General features: G+C 33.7%; 1 protein-coding gene across 3 annotated transcripts in view; it reads right to left on the reverse strand.

Annotated features, from left to right (window-relative positions):
* LOC143249236 (uncharacterized) overlaps nucleotides 1-22,439 on the reverse strand; it is a 54,612-nt gene that overhangs the window by 24,539 nt on the left and 7,634 nt on the right. The window contains exons 3-12 of one of the 3 annotated variants that reach the window (XM_076498721.1): nucleotides 14,857-14,938; nucleotides 13,805-13,909; nucleotides 13,257-13,312; nucleotides 11,827-11,932; nucleotides 9,576-9,718; nucleotides 7,944-8,063; nucleotides 7,386-7,483; nucleotides 5,469-5,617; nucleotides 4,024-4,734; nucleotides 354-754 (exon numbers count right to left, since the gene is read on the reverse strand). In XM_076498721.1, the coding sequence (XP_076354836.1) occupies nucleotides 4,046-4,734; nucleotides 5,469-5,617; nucleotides 7,386-7,483; nucleotides 7,944-8,063; nucleotides 9,576-9,718; nucleotides 11,827-11,932; nucleotides 13,257-13,312; nucleotides 13,805-13,909; nucleotides 14,857-14,938 (1,548 nt within the window). In that variant the 3' untranslated portion in view covers nucleotides 354-754; nucleotides 4,024-4,045. Of the gene's footprint in view, nucleotides 1-348; nucleotides 4,735-5,468; nucleotides 5,618-7,385; nucleotides 7,484-7,943; nucleotides 8,064-9,575; nucleotides 9,719-11,826; nucleotides 11,933-13,256; nucleotides 13,313-13,804; nucleotides 13,910-14,856; nucleotides 14,939-22,439 lie in introns of those variants that run through there. The other 2 variants (XM_076498722.1, XM_076498720.1) reach the window with 2 other exon arrangements.

Consider the following 22,439-nt stretch of genomic DNA (forward strand, 5'->3'; position numbering starts at 1 on the left):
GTTCCATTACTCTCGATGGGCTCAGCAAATAACCCAATTTAGCTTTGCTGTAAGAAAAATACACACATTTCCTGCATACATTTGTAATTGTTTTGCAAATTAGACTTAAAATGCAATCGCTTTACAATCGATGGAACTATATACAATATACCAAAGATACACAGTTAAGCCTAGTACGATTGTAATGCATGTACAATATTCATTGAGGTTTTTACCTCTTTTTGTAACTCACCATATAATAACCTAAATTAATTTAGAAGTGAATATATTGAGGAGCTTTGAATAGATGAAAATGAGGTCCACAGTAACTACGTCACAGATTATGTTTTCAATTTTATTTTTAGTGAAAATACACGAAATCAGTAATAACATAATGCAGTTAATTTCGCCAACACAAATATGCAAATCATAATAAACACTTATTTAGTTACAGAAATCAAAAGATGGCATAAAGGAAAATTTGTTGTCGAAAATACAAAACGAAAAATTCGAACGCCATCTGCCGATAAGTAATAAATACTTCTGTATTATAATATCACAGGTAATTTCAAATGGAAACATTTAACACTTAAAAATAGCTCTCTTTACTTGGAAAAAAAAATGTATAAATTTTCAAATAATTTGTATTTTAAAACTTATGTTTTTAGGTTCTAATTTTGAAATATTTATTTTACACAAATCACTCACAATTTAGAAAGAAAACGACGAATAAATACTTAAAAGTAGGGATTTATTTCTTGGTGATGACTTCACCCTAGAAAGATAGAAAAACGATAAATTGTATTTTTATCAAACTCATGCTTGAAGTTCGTTGACTTCTGAGCACCCCCTCCTTTTGTGTGTGGAATATATGTTGGATTAATATTGCTGTTGCTCAAGGTAAGGTTTATAGAAATACGAGGGGGAGTGATAATTATAGAGGGGTGTTAGTAAAGTTTGGTTTGATTTGTTTTGAATTTCGTGCAAAGCTACACGAGGGCTATCTGCGTTAGCCGTTCCTAATTTAGCAGTGTAAAACTAGAGGGAAGGCAGCTAGTCATCACCACCCACCGCCAGCTCTTTGGCTACTCTTTTACCAACGAATAGTAGTATTGACCGTCACATAATAATGCCCCCACTTCTGAAAGGCCGAGCAAGTTTGGTGTGACGGAGATCAGAACCCGCGATCCTCAGATTACGAGTCGAATATCTTAACCACACGGCCCTGCCGGGCCGTTCAATAAAGAGCAACATGGTATACATTTTATGCACGTGATATTATTACAAAAATATCAACAGTTCTTACTTTATTCACTGTCTGAAGTATTTTTCTCTGCGAAGTATTTAGATTTAAATTTATTTTAGCAATTAGTTTTTCCTTGTCAGAATTGTTTGATTATAATTACGTTTAACTTCTTTAGATTATCAAAAACACTTAACATTTATCATGCTCCACATTTTGAGGTGTAGTACAGATAAGTACCATGTGTTTTCTACTTTTTTTTAAAACGAAGATGAGTTTTTCGAAATTGTGTTGTTATTTTTAATATTTTACCATGTGGACACAAAGAGTTACTCAAATAGGCTCTTCAATCTTCCCTTGTTTTGTTGAGTGCACACAAGATGTGAGTTCAGTATTTAGCAAGTAGCCAAGTTTTGTGCAAGGAAGATAACAATAATCAAAGGTGTTAGGTGCGTTCATTTGCAGATCTGAGCTTGTTTTTAATGCACCTTAAGAGGTGCTCAGTCACACTCTGTAACCAAGTATATCACACATATCTAGTTGGTAGGCCTAACTCAGTAGAATAAAACATTTTACGGAAAAAGCCTCAGGGGCATAAGAGTAACTGTCAAATTTCATTATTCGATTAGTCCATGAGTCGGCAGGGGCTGGGTGCGGTTTACTAGGTGCCTTCCCTCTATTCTACATGGCCTGGAATGGCCAGGTGGTTAAGGCACTCGACTCGTAATCCGAGGGTCACGGGTTCGAATCCCCGTCACACCAAAACATGCTCGCCCTTTCAGCCATGGAGCCGTTATAATGTGACGGTCAATCTATGTGTTGTTAAAAGAGTAGCCCAAGAGGTAGCGATGGGTGGTAATGACTAGCTGCTCTCCCTCTAGTCTTAACCTTACACTGGTAAGTTACGGACGGTTAACGCAGATATCCCTCGTGTAGCTCTGCGCGAAATTTAAAACAAACTAAACCAATATAATCCACCAATCCAGGAGACTTTTGATGAGAGTTAGATAGGAGACAGACGTGTTTTTCGTAATTCCTAAAACGAAAGATTGAAAGTACGCTTCCTCGACTATTATCGAATAAAAGTCTTTATTTCTACCTGGACGAACGACAAAGTTACTGATAAAAGAAACAAGAACAAAGCTACACAGGCAGTTACCTGAACAATTCTCTCAAGATTGAGCAGGAAACCGCGACAAACCCATCGCTGGAAGCTACAGTTGGGCCAAGATACGTGATGTCAGACGAGAAAATTGCCAAAGTTGTTTAAGCCTTCGAAACAACACGAAAAACAAGTAAACCTATATATATATATGTATAAAGGGATGGTATGGATACAGAAAGCTCTATGTAGATGAGCGAACAAAGAAAGAAAGAGGCAACTGACCGATAGCTGACATGTTTGAAGGCGGTTATGTAATTCAGTGTAGGAATGTAGAGGGCGTGCATAATCATAGTCACTGCATCTGCTCGTCAGTGCTGACCCTCAATTTTTTAAACTATTATAGCACGAATGAGACTTAATTTTGAATTATATCAACAAATAAACAAGAATTCGACATTATTTGAGGTATTTTATGATACAAAAAGTTTCTTCGAATATACCTAGAGAACTGAATTTTTTTAAAACGAGAGACAACAGACTTCTGAACAAACTATCGTTGTATATCATCCAGACACATTACGAAAACACCGCCAGATGGCAACTCTGACAGCGTACTTTCAAGCAGAAGGTACGATTTGCTTGTTTGTTTGTTTTGAATTTCGCGCAAAGCTACTCGAGGGCTATCTGCGCTAACCGTCCCTAATTTAGCAGTGTAAGACTAGAGGGAAGGCAGCTAGTCATCACCACTCACCGCCAACTCTTGGGCTACTCTTTTACAAACGAATAGTGGGATTGACCGTCACATTATAACGCCCCCACGGCTGAAAGGGCGACCGGGATTTGAACCCGCGACCCTCAGATTACGAGTCGAACGCCTTAACACGCTTGGCCACGCCGGGCCCGGTACGATATACAGAGAAAAATCAGACCCACAAGACTTCGCTTTGATATAATGTAGGGTAGATCAATAGTAAAATACTTATTCGTTTATTCAATATTATAGAATATGTTAGATCTTTAGAGATACAGTAGCACATGCACATAATAAAATCAAATGGTTATATTCTATATGAAAATGAAAAGTTTTGGAATGTTTTGAACAAGCTATACCATTGCGAGCTATTATGTAACTGTTGCAAAATATTCAAACTACGCTAAAAATAAAAATAATTCACCAAATATAAAGTTCAAAGTTTTAAAAATATCATCATAAACATATGTAAATAACAGATATATTACAACTTCTAATTCGCAGTCGGAAACACTGTACACCGTATAGAGTTAAATATCAAACGACTGCCTGGCAACAGATATTTGTTCGTGATGTTAGTTTTGTTCGACGTATAGATACTTGTTTACGAGATTAATGTATAGTCTATAAATAACTTGCATAGTAAAAATAAATAATTTTGTAACAATGCTGGTAAAATAAGTATAGCTCTTGAACTCTTAGAAGAAGAAAAAAATCAACAAGTAGTGATAAGTTTTTCTTAGCTATATATTTTATTACCACTTCTTCCATAAGCCTATTTCGTCTTTTCTAATCCTATTTACCATGTTACTGCAAAAAGTTTACTAATTATTTAAATAAATGTAAGTATCACTATTCTTAGACACAACCAGTCTCTTCTATAAACTTTAAATTTTATATAATTTATAACAGTCAAAAGAGGTAAGAGATGCCCTTAAAACTGACCAGAATTAAAATGCCGAAGTCTTTAGGGTTCCAATGTCCATTCATGGTGTACTTTTTCTCTACTGCCTTGAGCTTTATTGTCTGTGAACTCGAGAAGTCTGGAACCTTCATTTTGACAAACAATCAGTGAAGGTGTCGTACGCTTTGGGCAAAAGGCATCCGATCTTATAGAATAATGGTAATGACCTGGCACTGGATGAGATTCTTCATCTTCACGTTCATCATTTCTTGGGTGAGACACGTTCAAATTGAGATTATTCTGGGAGACATTTACTGCGTAATAACGCATTCTCTGTTGTTTTGGTGTCTGATCATCATTCTCTATGTGTCTTTTTCTTGTACCCTGATCATCATGGGCTTCGGTAACACTAGAATTATCATTTCTGTCCCTTTCTTGTATTAATAACTTGTTTGAATGGGATTGTTTCGGAGTACCATCAACAGAATCAGATTGTTTAGAATATCGAATCTTTTTTGCTGTAGGTGTAGAAGGTGAGGATCCAAAAGATGGCCCACCAGAATAGTTACAGTTTTTACGACTTGACACCCTACTTGGAGAACTTCCCCAAGCAGTGACCTGTCTATGATTGCCAGAACCTCTTTCTCCCTGTACTTGACTAGTATCGAGTTCATTCAGGAACACAGACATTCTAACTGGACATTTCAAAAGTGATTCGTCATTTGAAAGTTTATCCAGGATTTCTGATGGCGCTAGATAAAGATTTCAAAGTGCTCATAAATATCAAATATTTATAATGTTCTATATACTTAAAAATCATAAATGAATCTTAAAGGTTTTTGAATGTTCTAAATGTTCATTCAATTTTTCTTCTCAATAACCACCCTTTCTCTGCAAACAGTGAAATAATGTAAAGATGCAGGATGTTATGAACTAGACCACATGCAACTGTTCCTTTTCTCTTTTATACTAAGCATATGAGGTTAAACCAGGTAGTGGATGTTCCCTCCCCTCAAACACAATTTGTGTTTTACTTCTGCTGGTACTTAAAAAACAAAAAATGCCCTAGCGTTCTACATAATGACCCACCACATTCGTGCCCTGGTATTGGGTATTTGTTTTGGGGCTACAATTTTTTCATTTATGTACTTACTTATCTTATTAACAAAATGTACAATCAGGCATTGTTCACAACAAAGCAGTTGTTCCCACTGTAGTAAATTGAAACAATACATACAATCAGACATTTTTGATAACAAAGCACTTGCTTCCATTGTAAGTACAGTGAAACAATACACACAATCAGACATTGTTCACAACAAAGTAATTATCCCCATTGTGGTATGGTGAAACAATACATACAATCAGTCATTGTTGATAACAAATCACTTGCTTTCATTGTAAGTACAGTGAAACAATGCATACAATCAGATATTGTTGACAAAAAACACTTATTTCCATTGTAAGTACAATAAACAATACATACAATCAGATATTGTTGACAGCAAAGCATTTGCTTCCATTGTTTGCTTCAGTCTCCACTGGAGTTCTTCTTTCTCCATAGATAATCGAGACTTTGACTTCACCTCTTTCTCAAACTCCTCCTCTAGCTGTAGTCTTTCTCTTTTTAACTGTCTGCAAGTTGAAATATGAAAGTCAAACTTAGTCAGACCACAATTACTATCTAACGATTTTCTTGAACAAAGCAAAACAGATCTAGTTTGTTCTTTGTACAAGTTAATCTTATTTTATTCTTATTTTCATGATATATATTGTCAGAAATAATATCTGACAACTGATGGATTATAAACCAGGTACAAATTAGTTTAGTATAGAACTATTTTTAGACAGCTGAAAATACACAGTTTTGAGCTAATGCTTAAACTAAGGGATTTTCAGTGGTGGAACAAATATCTTAATGTATAATGTACAGTTTCAGAGCAAAACCTGTTTTATAATGGTGGCTGTGTTAAAATAGTTTCATGTTTCTGTAGATATAGTTTTATTAAAAACAAGTAACCTCCACATGCATGCATTACATTATTTGATCCTCAAAGATGTGATATTTACATAGTCTGTAACCACATAACAAGTCCAGGTAGTTATTTGATTCTAATAATGAGCTGTCATGTTTACATAGTTCATAGTAACAAGTTTATAATCAAAGTCATTGGTGGAATAAGTGTCCTATTTCTATACACACTTTTATAAAACACGTTTTGAACTGTGTTACACTCGATTAAATTATGATTAGTTCTTTTATCAGATTAGACAGTCTTTGACTAGATTAGATGAAATATAGTAATTTGAGTTTATACTATTAACAACTTATAAGTCAAGTTTACGATCTTATGTTTACTGATGAACAACTTAAGTGATTAATTCATAAATATAGTTAACAGTAATTTTATAGAAGTCAAGAGAGTAATCATTGAAATGATACTATCTGTTGTATGACAGCATGTTATAATCGTTAAAATGTCACTACCTGCTGAGCTGTCGTAATAATTAATCTTCGAACCTGTCTACAGTAAAAGTTGCTGTTGTTTTATTTTAGAATTAATTTGTGATTCTATGTTTAATAAATATTATAGTTTTAAGATTTCTATAATTTACTTTCAGTATTGTCAAGTTGTAGATGACTGAATGGAGTCAGAACATGGTTAAACTATAGTCTAAGAGAGATACTGAAAAAAGTAAATTAAAATTATTGAATTATTTGATTGAAACTAAAAGTAATTCATAGATTACTTAAGTCAATTAGCTAACTAGAAACACTTATTGTTTTAAAAAAACAAAAGTTCAACCCATAATGGACTGAATCACTTCTAATGACACTGATGGAATATGTTAAGCCTCATTATGACATTATGTTGGATTAAATAAGGATAAAATAAATCATATTACAGACGTTAACACCACTGTTTCCCATGAATATGTTAAACAATTAGATACAAAAAGTAACTTAATCTAAACTGGATATATTCTTAATGGATTATAATTGAAACAAATACACATAGTTATGGTTTGTAAAGTAATTCACTTGGTCAAGGAAAATGTAGTTCACAAAATGAATAACAACAGCTGGCACCAGCTTTTTGAGTCAAGAAGAAAGCAATAAAATGTAATATCAAATTAAAATCTTAAAAGGTTCTTATAAATCATTGTTGTTTTAATTTAATCTTTAACAATAACTGTACAAGCAATAACGATATCAATGCAAATAAACTTGGAATTAAATTAGGACAATTAAAAGATACTCCTTAATTATGATTGTGTTGTTTGCTGTTTGGTCATACTTTTACTGTTAAACTGTTAACTGGTAATCATATTTGATGACAACTTCAAATGATTTAGTTCACTTTGGACTTAGCAGTCGTCTATTTGCTGGAACTCCTATTACCTCTCAATTTGAACTTTCTCATCCACCATCGCTTGTAAATCTTCATTTCTTGCCTTCAGCTTCTGAATCTCTTGTAATGCAGATGGTAACTTCTCCAACTAGTGATTTAATAAAAATTAATTAACTTTAATTTAAAATATAAACAAATAAATTTGTTTACATATTCTATAATAATGTAACAATTCTAAAAGATGGCTCTTTGATCCAAACAATGTGATAGTGTGTATAACAACACATATATTATCTCAAATAATGTAACAAGTTTATATGGCTCACTGATTCTAACAACATGTTGTTTTTACTTGACTATACTTACATAGGTAATAAATCTACATAGCCATTTGATTGTAACAATATACTATTTTGTTTAACTTTGTTCACATAGTTTATAATATTATAATAGTAAGTCTAGATTACTATTTGATCCTAACAATGTGAAACTGTGTTACTTAACACAATGCAATAGTGTAGCATAGCTGCCTATACTTCTTTTTTTTTGAGATACTTAAACCCTAAATAAATATTGCAACAAAAAAACAATAAAAAAGTAAAAATAACCTCTTCCTGCATTTCCAGGTTTTCTTTTTGAAGGCGATGTATGTCTCCAACCTTGAACTCGAGCACAGTTTTAAGGCTTTCTACTTCTTTCTGAAGATTACGTTTCTGATCAAGAACCCTCTTCAAAGAAAATGTATTTCTTTTATTTAAACACATATAACCAATGGTATAGTTGGTGATGCAGTTTTACTCTCACAGATGTGTGTTTATTTTGGACGAGTTAGTAGTGAGCGGCTAAATGGTTCATTATTGTGAATCCAAAAGTCTATAGTTTGCAGCCAGTTGCTGCAGGATCTCGATTTTTGTGCCATTGGTGCATTATAAATTTGATAGTTATATGCTCATATTATATTAGAGTAGCCTAGTACTTGGCTGTAGATTGTCTTCTATACTTCTAGTTTATCAGTTCAAAGTTAGGGACCACTAGAGCAATTAGCCCTTTTGTTGCTTCGTGCAAGTATTCATAAAAAAGCAGACAAACAAATAAACATTGTAACCTCTTCTCTCATACCTTTATATGTAAGTAATATTAAATCATGGTTGATTATATTATGTTATTAATGTTACCCTTCATATTAGTGTGTGTTTTTTTGTTTAAAACACAATAAAATTCACTAATGATATTAACATATTACACCAGATTAAAAATTAATACAATACTAAAAATTTAAGTGTTTTCTGTAGGTAAATCCACCTACTTTCTTTAAGTGTGTGTTGTTTGTTTGTTTTTGGAGGGGGGATTATAAAATCATTAATATACACAGGTATTAAAATTATTCCATTATTTAGCATAGAAAAAAAAAAGAATATTTTAGCAAACATTAGCTTATCACATCAGCAAATTTCTGGAAATGTATCTCTTTCATAAAATTATTCCACTAGAGGGCATTAATATGATGAAGTGAAAAAATAATATCATTACTAGGTAGGTGCTTGACCAAGTTAAGTAACAATGAGTCTCATCTATCAGGCATTTTTGTTAAGACTCAATAGCTATGATGTTTACCTGTTTCTAAAGTCCTGGTTTTGGTTATAAACAATTTCAGTTTATAAAGAAATGTACTATATACTGGAGAATGAAATGGAAGTCATTCTTAAGAAACAAAACAAAAAACACTTACCAGTAATATAGAAGTTGATTTTCGAAAATTATATACTTTATTTATGCCATGTTGCTTATTAAACTTAAGAAAAAAAAGTTTAAAACAGAAAAGTTAATAATATGGAATATCTTTTATTTCAAGAAAACAGAAAATTGAGCCATAGAAATATTTTTTGACATACTAACTTAAAAGTATTTGATATAATTTTAGTATTGTTTCCACAAAATTGGTAATCAGTTGAAAAAAAAAACATTCAGACAAAATGTTGTAAATTAATTTTCTAATTTTATGAAATGAAGTTGTATATTATCATCATTATTATTGGTTTAATACTGTAGTTGTTTAAAGATGTTCTTCTAAGTGCCTATTTCATTTCTCAACCTATACTTGTTATTCTACACAATGAGCTTGTTGTGATCTGCCCACCACAGGTGATGAATCCCAATTTTTAGTGTTATAAGCCTGCAAAATTATCACTGAACCACTGAGGGCCCTATTCTAGTAGTCAGATACCAGTAAGAGATCATACCTGTAGTTTGGTGTCGGTGTCTCCCTGTAGATTGCTTTCCATCTGCTTCTGTAGGTCTTGTAGCTGCTGCTTTAAGGTGTCTAGAGCTTTCTCATGGCTCTCTGAAGCCTGTTGCATCTGCTTTGCAAAGCCTTTCTCTAATTCTGTTAAAAAGAAACACAAAGATATTGCAGAACCACTCAACAAGTACAGCCATGACAAAAGCCATCTCGATATCAATTTTTGTCTTTTTGCATTTGCCTTTAAACCTCGTACCTAAGCATTAGCATCATTTGATGATAGCTAATTTTTAATAAATGTTTCATAAATCTAACCAGGCTGTAACAGACAAACAAAACCTTTTCTCTCCAGTGATATAATAAGGATTGAATGCTATACAAATGTAAAACTTGGTGCTACTAAGACTTTTATACAAAAGTATGTATTTTAGCTGACACACCTAACAGAAATTAGTCATTACTCAGGTCTAGCTTCAGGTTTTCTGTGGCTCTGGAAAGAATGAGTTACAATGTGACTGGTGCTAACTAATTGAACAGTTACTGACAATAAATGTGACTAATGTTAACTGAAGGAATGGTTACTGACAACATATATGACTTATATTAACTGAAGGAATGGCTACTGACAACAACTATGACTGATGTTAACTGAAAGAATGGTTACTGATAACAAATATGACTGATTTCAATTGAAGGAATGGTTACTAACAACTGGTAGCTCACCCTTTTAAAATACTCCTCATAATTTTGAAATTTAAGAATAGACTTTCAACATTTTTACCAACAGTCAAAAGTGTCATTAACAATACAAATAATTAATCCTAATATCCAACTTCCCATTATGAGTCATAAATAAAAAATTCTGTGAGTTGTGACTGAAACATTAGGAAAAGGAAACAAGAAAAAATGAAAACCCTTAGAAGTCAACTGAGAAAACCTTCTAATTATATTAGTGTTAATGAGGAACAATTAATGTACAAATGAAGACAAAAAATATAAAACTTTTAAACAGATGCTAAAGTAAATAATGCTAAGTTATGTAAATAATGATAAATAATGGCAAATAATGATAAATAACGTAAATAATGATCCTATGAAAAACCATTAAAAAATTTCCACACACCATGAACATTAACCAAGAAAAACAAAAAATAAAAACTAAAACTGGAGTAATATCAGAAAACAATATTTAATAATTGGTTTGTTTAGAATTTTGTGCAAAGATACATGAGGGTGCTCTGTGCTAACCATCCTTAATGTAGCAGCGTAGAGAGAAGGTAGCTATTCATCACTAACCACTGCCAACTCTTGGGCTACTCTTTTTACCAACGAGAAATTGGATTGACTGTGATATTATAATGCCCCCACGGCTGAAAGGTCAAGCATATTTGGTGTGATGGGGATTTAAACCCATGACTCTCTAATTAAGAGTTGAGTGCCTTAACTACCTGGCCATGCCAGGCCTAATAATTCATCAAACAAAATATGAGAAGCATTGAAAACCAATGAATGAAAAAAGATTCCACGTATAAACATCAAAAACCAATGAATGAAAATAAAGTCAACATAAACACATCAGGAACCTGTGAATGTCAGCAACAGATGAATAAAAGAAACTACTAAATGAAGGAAAAAATAAAAAATAAATGATAGGAGCCCATGAATATTAATAAGTACTTATTTATCACAGACATTAAGTAAAATTTAATATTCTTGTGAAATAATCTTAAAATAAAAATAACAGTCAACAACAACAATAATGTGTAATTAGACAAGAAAGCAAATCTGACAAACAAAAGCCATTTTGGTTCATTTAATAACCACTAGGTCATGTTCTGTGAACTCATTACTCTGTGTTATGTTGCCAAACTAACTAATTAATGTTTTGTTTCCAACTACTGTTAGAAATCTGAAATGTGTTTCGATATTTGGATACATGAAATATTCTGTATGTCATTTAACTTTTGGTCTGAAAAGTTTCCATCATGAACAAAAATATGTACCAATATTTTAACACAATGACGCATAAAATCTTCCTACCTATACTAATATTTCTATTTTTAAAACGATGCTTTAGATATGTTAACCTAATACATTCTTCCTTTTCTATTTGTAAGGAGAGAAGAATTTGAAAGGAAAAACAATATCATGAGAGGTAGCTTTATAGTATTTGATCCTTTAATTCACAAGAACAATGCTTTATGAGTTTAATTGCACATAAGTTTTTATGTTTGAATATCAACAAAGGTTACCTTCAATTTGACGATTATGTTGTTCTTTCAAAGCTGCAACTAATTGACTGTTCTGATTCTGGGCATCTCTGACAGACTGAGCATGAATATTTTTCAAGTCTTCAATCTTCAGGAAAATATGAAATGCAATTCATTTAAACTGCTATCAAGTGTTTTTTAATCATAAATAATATGTTTTGTTGCTTGTATTGTAAAACAAATGACGCCGCTAAAGTTTTATGGTAACCACATTTTTTTTTTATTTCGCACAAAGCTACACCAGGGTTATCTGCGCTGGCTGTCCCTACTTTAGCACTGTAAGACTAGAAGGAAGGCAGCTAGTCTTCACCATCCACTGCCAACTCTTTGGCTACTCTTTTACCAACGAATAGTGGGATTGGCATTAACTTTATAACGCTCCCACGGGTGACAGAGCGAACGTGTTTGGTGTAACGGGAATTCAAACTCACGACCCTCGGATTACTAATCGAGGGCCTTAACCACCGGCCACGCTAGGCCTGACCAATTTTTGAGGATAAGTTTACAACTTTAGATCGTGGTTCTTTCATTAAGTCAACTTGCTAGGAACTAAAAGGATAAAACTAAATAAACTCTCAAATATAAATTAAAATCGAGTCACAATTCATAAGTTCTCTTTGTCTTACAAAATAATTTTGTATCATTATTAGAATATGGTCAAAGAAACAGCTTTCATACCAGGCTAATGCTTTAACTGGTTCAAAGCTCCTTCCATATAAATCTAAGTGTTTGAAAGTAAAGACGCAATTGTGGTATCCAAAGAAAAAAACTTTTTTCCTTTTGTTCGAACAATTAAATCATATTCCGAAGAAAAAAACCAAATTTCACAAATATGAATTCAATTGAATAAATTAATAATGATTTGGTTTGGTTTGGTTTGTTTTGAATTTTGTGCAAAGCTACACGAGGGCTATCTGTGTTAATCGTCCCTAATTTAGCAGTGAAAGACTATAGGGAAGGCAGCTAGTCATCACCGTCCATCGCCAATTCTTGAGCTACTCTTTTACCAACGAATAGTGGTATTAACCGTGACATTATAACGTCTACATGGTTGAAAGAATGAGCATGTTAAAAACGAAGCACATACAGAAGTTAGAAACCTACTTCATTAACTTAAGCCTAAATAATCAAACCCACTTCGTTAAATTAAACCTAAATACTCAAACAGTTCATTAAAGTAATCCTAAAGAGAATCACTACAAGCCTACTTCATTTTTTAAAAAAATCGTAGTGAATTTTTCGATCCCGAATGAAATTTTGGAACTAGTGTCCTACAAATGTTTTTAGATTAACATCTGTTGTATTCGACCAGTGAAGTATCAAAAGAAAATTTAAAAAAACGAATAAGTTTAAGAATTTCATTTTGATTAGTAACTAGAAATCGGTAACTTTGAAAGTGTTATTAAACTCACCTCTTTGTCATACTCAGCTCGTAATTTTCTAAATTCTTCATGGTGGTTAAAGGCCACTAAAATAAATAATAGTTGTTGCTGTTGACACACAAGTTACTTCAACCAAAATAAAGTGTCTTAAAGAACCTGTAATTCTGTTTACTGTAAGATATTAAGTTGAATATTCTCAGTGTCATTTTAAAGCTTATAAGATTTATAGCAACGAAAACAGAAGAAGCAAATATATTATGCTAACCACAACTAATTCTTGGATAACTCTTTTTACCAACGGATAGTGCGATTGATTGTCTCTTTATATCGAACACACAGTTGAAAGGACAAGCATGTTCGATGATTGAGATTTGAACCAGCGGCTCATAGATTGTGAGTCGGTGGGCAGAGTGGAGACAATCCATTATGTAATCTTTTGTTTTATTTTGTTAGCTCTAACTCTACTAAAATATGCTACAATCACCAGGTCTGCTATCAATCTAAATGTTCGTAACAGACAACAGATTTATCTCAAAACTGATAATGACTTTAATGTGACTATTTGGAAGAAAACTTACACGTTTCGGTCTCTTCTTTGTGCGTTGCTGTCAGCTTCGAATTTAGTTCTTTTATTTCCTCCGCACGGTTTCGATTCAGCTGCTCTAATTGCGTTTCGTAATCTCCTAGATAAAAGAACAGTGTCTTTGATAGTCTATATTTTCAAATTCTTATCGTTTTGCGATTTTTATAATCTAGTCCAACGTTTCGCATAGTGAAGGGCGCGAGCGGTTAGGGTAGTGTCAATTGCGTAAGAATGCAAAATGAAGTTTTTTATTATTTTTTAATTAATAGAAATAGTAAGAAAGTACTACAACAGACAAATTTAATGTACGTGCGTCGTCTCTTAATTCAGTCACAGTGGGGGAGGGAAGCACAAGAAACTACATTTATTAAAGCAGGTTTGTTTGGTTTTGAATTTCGCGCAACGCTACACGAGGGCTATCTGCGTTAGCCGTCCCTAATTTAGCAGTGTAAGACTAAAGTGAAGGCAACTAGTCATCACCACCCACAGCCAAGTCTTGGGCGACTCTTTTTACCAATGAATAGTAGAATTGATCGTCACATTATAACACCCCTACGGCTGAAAGGGCGAGCATGTTTGATGTGACGGGGATTCGAACCCGCGACCCTCATATTACGATTCGAGCGCCCTAACCACCTGTCTATATTATTGGATATACACACACGTCAAACTCTTATCCTATACATTCCGGAAATTAAATTTAGAATCTGTACACTCTGGCGACTAAAATCAAGGTCTCTGTACTTCGGAATGTAAAATCAGAGTACATTAACTCAGACATTAACTGTGAATAACATAAATCATCATATAATGGGCGTGAGGTAAGGCATGTCATTTGCGTCTGCAGTGGAGGGGTCAAGAAGGGCATTTCCTCCCTGCAACATTAGAAACACAATTATTTCTTTCTTCATTCAGCGTATTTACATGAGTTTCCATTGAATTCACAATATCACCCCACTCTGGATAAATCTCTGCGGACGCCCTTGAAGCGGGTGCTTCAGTTTCTTAATAATAATTTCATATAACGTAAATATTTAACCAACATACTCAGCTGAGCTTTCGCCTTCTGAAAATCTTCCCGAGTTTTCTTTAATTCCAATAAAGTGCTTGAGTGGGACAACGCATCCAACTGGAAATAACAAAAATGACAACGATTAACAATTAACAAGCATGTAAATAATGAATAATTAAGAAATTATTACAAAAATAATAACACATGTTAAGTAATGTCACACGAATTCAAAAGTGTAGAATTCACGGTATCTAATCTTTTTCTTTTTTTATGGGGAGAAGTAATTTCTCGAATAGAACAGGTGAGAAATTTTATTATGCTTTAAGCTACGTTTTCTAAAATAAAAAACGAATAAACACTTTAATAATGGAAATTATTATTGTTTAATTATATTGCTAGTATTGTTGCAACTCTTATCTACATCAACTAAAAATCTTCTGAACCCATAGGGAAAAATACATAATTTGTTTATTTTTCAAATTGAATGTCATTGACAGTCATACACATGTCAATTCTAGATATACTGTGCCACCAGGGTATTTTATTTCCTGAAATATGTTCAACTGATTCAACTGGTAATGTATATATTTAGGAATGTTATGCATGATTTCCTAAACGGTTCAGATTCCTCGTATATAGAATGCTTGCGAATCGAGGTCAATTCCGATACGAAGTTCATGCACAAGTGTGAGACCTATTCATTCAAATACCTGTCTTTATACATTGTACTCTGTAACGTAGTTTTATCTTACACACACAGATGTTTATATATACCATTGTTTGTACCATAGTTTATGATACACATACACTAGCCTCTCAAAGTAGTATTTAAAAAAAAAAAAAACATTTATATTGGGCTTACTTGCAAACAGCTGTTTTTTTTAAAAATAAATTAACTTAGAAAACCGTTAATAATTTATTCGGACATTGTTTAACTAACGTGGTACTGACTGATGTATTGTTGGTACTGAATACCTGTTGTAGAAACATTGTTTAATTATCGTAGTACTGACTCATGCATTGATGGTTCTAAAGGTGGTTTATCTGAACTTACTGTAAAAACAGATAATCGAAATGTTTTTTGTATAAAACAGCCAGTTAAATTACAGTATTCTAAAACGATCATGGACAGCAACTGATTCACAAAACAAACTGTATATTTAGCCTTAGCATGGCATGCTCTCTCTTTGTGAAAGTCAATCCCGCTTTTCGCTTGTAAAAGAGTAGGCCAAGAGTTGGCGTTGTTGTTGGTCGGTTGCTTTTCCTCTAGTCTATCACTAGATGACTAGAATTAGGGACGTCTAGCACAGATAGTCCTCGTGAAGTTTTGCGCGAAATTCAAGAAATAAAGTAAAGTTCAACTGCGGTAATGGGAACGACAGAAAACACGTCTGTTTCCTTTCGTTTACTGGATCCATTCAGAAGTTTAACTGAAGCATAAACTACAATATTTGTTGTTTTTTTTCTCTCTCTCCTTCTAAATTAGAATGAATGTGAAAAATTGTGTACGAAAAGAAATACATGTATCTGTAAACTGGAGGTTTACAGCAACAGGTACTCTAATGGTGAATGTCACATACCAATCGCAAAGTTGCCTTTTATTAGTAATTAGCTTCAAACAATATACTACCAAATTACGAAATTATCAGTTCTTCTGGGAAACAAACAAAAACTTACCAAGCTTAATGAAAACTGTCGAAAGATATTATCCATGGCTACAGATTTAGGTCCAACTATATGACTCGTTTATTTGCTATCCCTCTGCGAGCGGGATTCGACCCACGTCTTGCAAACTCACTTTTACCTGCAGCTGCTCTCAAAACGTTTTAGGCTTAAGACGTACCGGGACCTATTGACCTCATTTTGGTTGCCAGTTTCATCTAATTGCCGTCGGCAAATCTATCGGCATTGATCCCTTTTTTTCACGTGTTTTGATTGGCTTAGCTGGCAGTATATTACAGCAACCAACGTTTTTAGTCTTTTTCCTATTCATATAATTTGGTTAGGAAATGTTGCCTCCTTAAATGTATGGAACGAACAAATGGGCTCACAGTAAAACCTAGTGGTGGATAATTTAGTTGTTACATAAATCATTACAGTGAAATTAACTTTACCTGGGATAAGAGTTAATTCCTGTGGTGCATATTGGTGTATAACAGATATATTATTACTAGAAATAAACGACCTTATAACATCCAATGTTTCGCTTTACAATTGCTCCAGGAGTGTTTACTAAAACACAAACCGAAACTGAGGGTACAAAGCTTCAATTGGTTTTAAATAATAAATTATATTTGTTACGGATCTGAATAGACTTTACTATTTAAACCACTTGAAGCTTTGATCTGTCAGTTTTGGTTTGTGTTTTAGTGAACACTCCTGAAGAAACTGTAGAGAGAAACGTTGGGTGTCTAATTAAATAAATAAAAATGGTGTTATAAAAACGTTTATTTCTAGTATCAAAAGACAGAGACAAGCCATGAAGAAAAACGTACAGCCAACTTGTTTGTAAAGAGTCGTAAGTTTACAAAACCAAAACTCATTATTAAATCCGGATATTCATGATGGGAAGATGATTTGATTCGCAAAAGGCAAACCTTAACTGAGAAAAATAATTATTATTATAGCTTTTGTTAAATGGTCGAATTGAAATTATTTTGCAATCAATTAAAACTTAAATAGTATTGAAAAGGGAGCAAAAAAACTCACTCTTAGGTTTCCAACCCCCTCCTTAGATAAAGCATCGATGACATTCTGAAGTCGAATACTTGATATAAGGGTGTGTCTTCGTGAAACCACAAAACTAGCGTTAAAATCACAACTGATTGTTTGTAAATAAGCACAGAGCTACACAATGGACTATCTGTGCTCAGTCCACCAGGGATATCAAAACATGGATTCTAACGTTTTATGTCCGCAAACATACCGCTGTGTCACTGGAGGGGGGTGCATCTTAGCTGAAAAACTTACTGCCCAAGTGATAAATTAGTAGATTAAAGCATTCTTTCCTTAGATGAAATTATAATTAAGTGTTAGTATAGCCTTGCTGTATCATGTCAACAAATTATTTATAACACATATTAACAATATTTGTAATGCATTAATAAATTACTTATACCACATTAAAAATCTACTTATAGCACATTAATAACTCATAACACATTAACAATCTACGTGTAACACATTAACAATATACTTGTAGCACATTAAGAACTTATAACACATTAAAACTATTCATAACACTTGTTATTAATGAGTTTTGTGATAAATCATTTACAAACATTTAGCCGAAACAGATGTAGGACTAATTAAAACATTACTATTTAAGGTCACATTTGATAAGTTATTGGAAACATGGTAATAGAGGGCGACAGAATAAAAGGGCTTGTCTATAATAAGAAATGAGACCACCACAATACCTTACCGAGTACGCTAGAACGAGAACAAGGTCCCGTTTCTTCTTAAACGTAAGACATTTGTTAACGCGAGTCTTCATAACAGTTTTAAAAGGGCCATTTATTATTATCGTATCTCACAACAACAGCCTGGGGCAACAAAGTATTGGCGAAGGTTGTGAGTAATTTGATACAGGGTTCGAAATTTAGCCATAAGAAAGATCGTTCCACTGATGTTTTTACTGCAGTAATGTATTTCACTGGTAGCTGATTTAGGCTCTATTAAATCATCACTTTTTATTTGTAACTAAACCACTCTCTTGTTTAAAATTCTGCCCCTCTAATAAACAACGATATCAATGGCACTGTTTCTGTTTAAACGCTGAATGATACTGAAGTATTAGAAACCAATAGCTTTCAGTTTATGATAACAATCGCGTCCAATGTGTATTGTTGTTTTTCTGATTCCTTTTGATTACACTTGTTTGTTTGTTTGTAAACACAAAGCTACACAATGGACTATCTGTGTTCTACGAGTATCGAAACCCGGTTTATAGCGGTGTGAGTCCGCAGACATACCACTGTGCTGCCTTAATTTCTCCATTACGGGTTAAAAATCACAGACGCATCAAAATGGCATTCCAGATCTCTCCTGCTCTAAGCTACAGAACGGGATATCTTTTGTGTTTTGTTTGTTTGTTTTTGAAATTCGCGCAAAGCTACTCGAGGGCTATCTGCGTTAGCCGTCCCTAATTTTGCAGTGTAAGACTAGAGGGAAGGCAGCTAGTCATCACCATCCGCCGACCCACCGCCAACTCTTGGGCTACTCTTTTACCAACGAATAGTGGGATTAACCGTAACATTATAACGCCCCGACGGCTAAAAGAGCGAGCATGTCTGGCGCGACGGGGATGCGAATCCGCGACCCTCAGATTACGAGTCGCAGACCTTAACACGCTTGGTTATGCCGGTCCATCTTTGCTGTGCCCAACACGGTTATTGAAACCCGGTTTCTTGTGTTAGAAGTCTGCAGACATGTCGCTGTGTCACTGGGTGTGTGTGGGGTGGGGTCTTCACTCATGTCGTACGATACTTTAAATAAAAGTAAGGATTTGTACTTTTGCTTACTTACATATCCAAGTTAATGTCTTAAGCGTTTCGTCACAGTTTGATACAGCTTAACAATGTAATGTGAACTCCGCTCCAATAAAAATATCGATGAACATCGTTAATTTTGACTCACTTTTAACTGTAGGAAATAATAAAGGACCCGAGAAGGCCCTTCTTGTTTAACAGTTAAATAGTTGTTAAGTTTGTAACATACTGTTACCGTGTGGACGTCTCCTGCTGGCGATGCGGGATATTAATCAGTTATATTCGGTAAAAAGAGCACCGTTTTATAAACAAATCAAACCCAATACTATTGTCTCCTGACAAACAGAATTCATTATAATCGTGTTTTGCCAACAAAGTTATTCACACCATAATAATTGTTATGCTAACACAACAAACAGCTTATGCCTTATGTCTGCCTTATGAACTCTGGTATCGAATAAACATGTTATCAGTAATACATATGGCGGACATAATATAAATTAAATACTGCTATCCACTCTTTTCGTCTGAGTGGTTGTTTTAAATTGTTTCGACTATCTGTTGTACCCACCTCGAGGAATCGAACCCCGGATTTTAGTATTGTAACACTCTTCCTGAAAACTCCTAAAAGACTGGATAAAGAACGAACCGTTAAATATATCATAAGTCTAATACTATCGTCTCGTGACAAGTATAATTGATTCATAGCTTTTGAAACAAAGTAACGTGACAATGGTGGCATTTTAGGTCACTATTCTATCAACAGCTTAAGAATATTTTTATAATCACTATGGTTTGTTAAAGTCTTTGCTGTGTTGTTTTACTTCTAAGTGAATGTTTCTTGGTTTGTTACAGTTAGTGATTGAGCTACTCTAACTGCTTAGTGGAATTTGACTGTTACTCATAACTCACCCACGACGGGACGTGAACCACGGGCCCTCAGATTTGTGACCCGTCAAATTAAATATTAAGCCAAATGTGAATATTCCACTGTTGTTTTCCATTCATTTAAAATATACGATGAAGGTATCACCGTATCGTTTTCCTTCTTCAAGTTATGCATGAATTGTATCATTTAGTTGGGGAGAAATGGCACAACATACCTGTCTTTGTGAGTGGATTCTTTCATACTGTATTACTTTAGAGTGGATAAATTATTATGTTTTCTTTAAATACTTTAAATCTGTATTTAATAATTGAAATAAATAAACACGTCCTCCACAAAACTAAATTCCAAACCAATTCTGTTCACGTTACGATTAACGTCCGTTCTCTACAGATTTATAGCATATATATATATATATTTGATACCAGTTCTGTCTTCGCCAGCCGTCCGTAATTTAGTAGTGTAAGACTAGAGGGAAGGCAGCTAGTTATCATCACCCATCGCCAACTCTTGGGCTGCTCTTTTACCAACTAATAGCGAGACTTACCATTGTAATGTCCAAAGGCTTAAAGGGTGACCATATTTGATGGGACGGGGATTCGAACCATCAGATCGCTAGTCAAGTGCCCTAAACTCCTGGCCATAGGGGTGACACAAATGCGTTATGTATTGCGTGTGCTTTCCGACAGATGGCAGGGATAAGTTCACATTTTACTTCCATATAAGAAACCGGAAAAACGTGTTTATTATATCAGCAGGTAGTGGCGTGCCATTCATTCTTCTTTGACTCTTTTGGTATTTATTGTTGGTTGTTTTACGGTTACCGCTATTTGTATTTGTAATCTACATCAAATACAAACAGCTATGTCCACGAGCTGAAAGGGAAACGCCCGAAATAAATAACAATATCCGTGATACTTATATCATTCCGCATTTCTGTGTTACTAAACCTCATCTGGGTTTTATAGAAAATTAAGTTTATTCACTTTCATTCATTTATACTGAACCTCATTATTAGGAGAAATAAATAAACACACACACACACACACATATATATATTCAAAGCATCAAAGGGTTTGAAATATCGAAACCAAAAACAGAAACAAAATGATACAATATTTCAAACCTGTTGGTACTTTGAATATATATACATATACAACCAAACGAAACATTGTTTGAAGATATTCGAAATCTAAATAGCGCTTTTTTTTTCTATGACTTACACAAACCTTCAGATTGTTGAAAATGACCTAAGAAGGTCAAAACGTTGTTCTTTACTTTCTTTTAATAAAAGATTTAGTACCCATACCAGCCATCTTGAGATATATTTTTACTTTAAGTGGTTTTCTCGTCATCATAATATCTGATATATATAAAATCTAAGTAACATTTTTCCGTGGTTTAAAAGATTTATTTTATAAACAAAGCCGATAATATAAGTAAGTTTCCATCTGGGTTTACATATGTTTTACAAACAAAGAACCCGCAACCTAAGTAAGTTTCCGTCCTGGATTACAGATGAGTTTTATAAACAAAAAACCCATAATCTAAGTAAGTTTCCGTTGTGGATTACAGATCTGTTTTATAAACAAGAACCTATAATCTAAGTAAGTTTCTTCCAGTTCTCATACAGAGACGGGTGAACCAACTTCAAATAAACACAGAAACTATTGTCTTAAGATACATACCCTGTTTAAATAAACAAGTTCTGATTCTGTTCTCTGCAAATGCTGATAATACATTTAAAAATACACGTTTTATTACCCTTCTGTTCAAACAGAACGACTCCATTTCTGTTACTTAGTTAGTACTACAAAAACACTTTTCAACTTCATTACATTATCTGCAAACTGTGGCATAAACATTACGAGGAATTTATTGTTCTGTGTGTTTAAGCACAATCAACTGATTGCGTTGTGTTTGTTGTAAGTATTGAATCCCGAACATATGCTCTCGCCTCACGCTGAGCTACGGGGAGGCAAGGAGTGTAGACATATTACGATCAAACAACTGAATAGTGTGCATCTAATAATTGGCTAACTTCCATTCTTATTAAACTTCGCTCAGCTTATTTTTCCCTTAAAATTAATCGTCTTATAAATTAATTCATGACAAAGACCACGACTTGAGGTAGAGACTGATTAATCATGAATGGGATATAAGCAAGATGTCTGTATCTTTAGCCTCATGCACGGTTTCAAATATTTATTGTTCATTCTTCTTCGATAGAGATTCTAAGTCT

The sequence above is a fragment of the Tachypleus tridentatus genome, chromosome 4 (assembly GCF_004210375.1).
Source record: "Tachypleus tridentatus isolate NWPU-2018 chromosome 4, ASM421037v1, whole genome shotgun sequence".
In the NCBI taxonomy this organism is placed as follows: domain Eukaryota; kingdom Metazoa; phylum Arthropoda; class Merostomata; order Xiphosura; family Limulidae; genus Tachypleus; species Tachypleus tridentatus.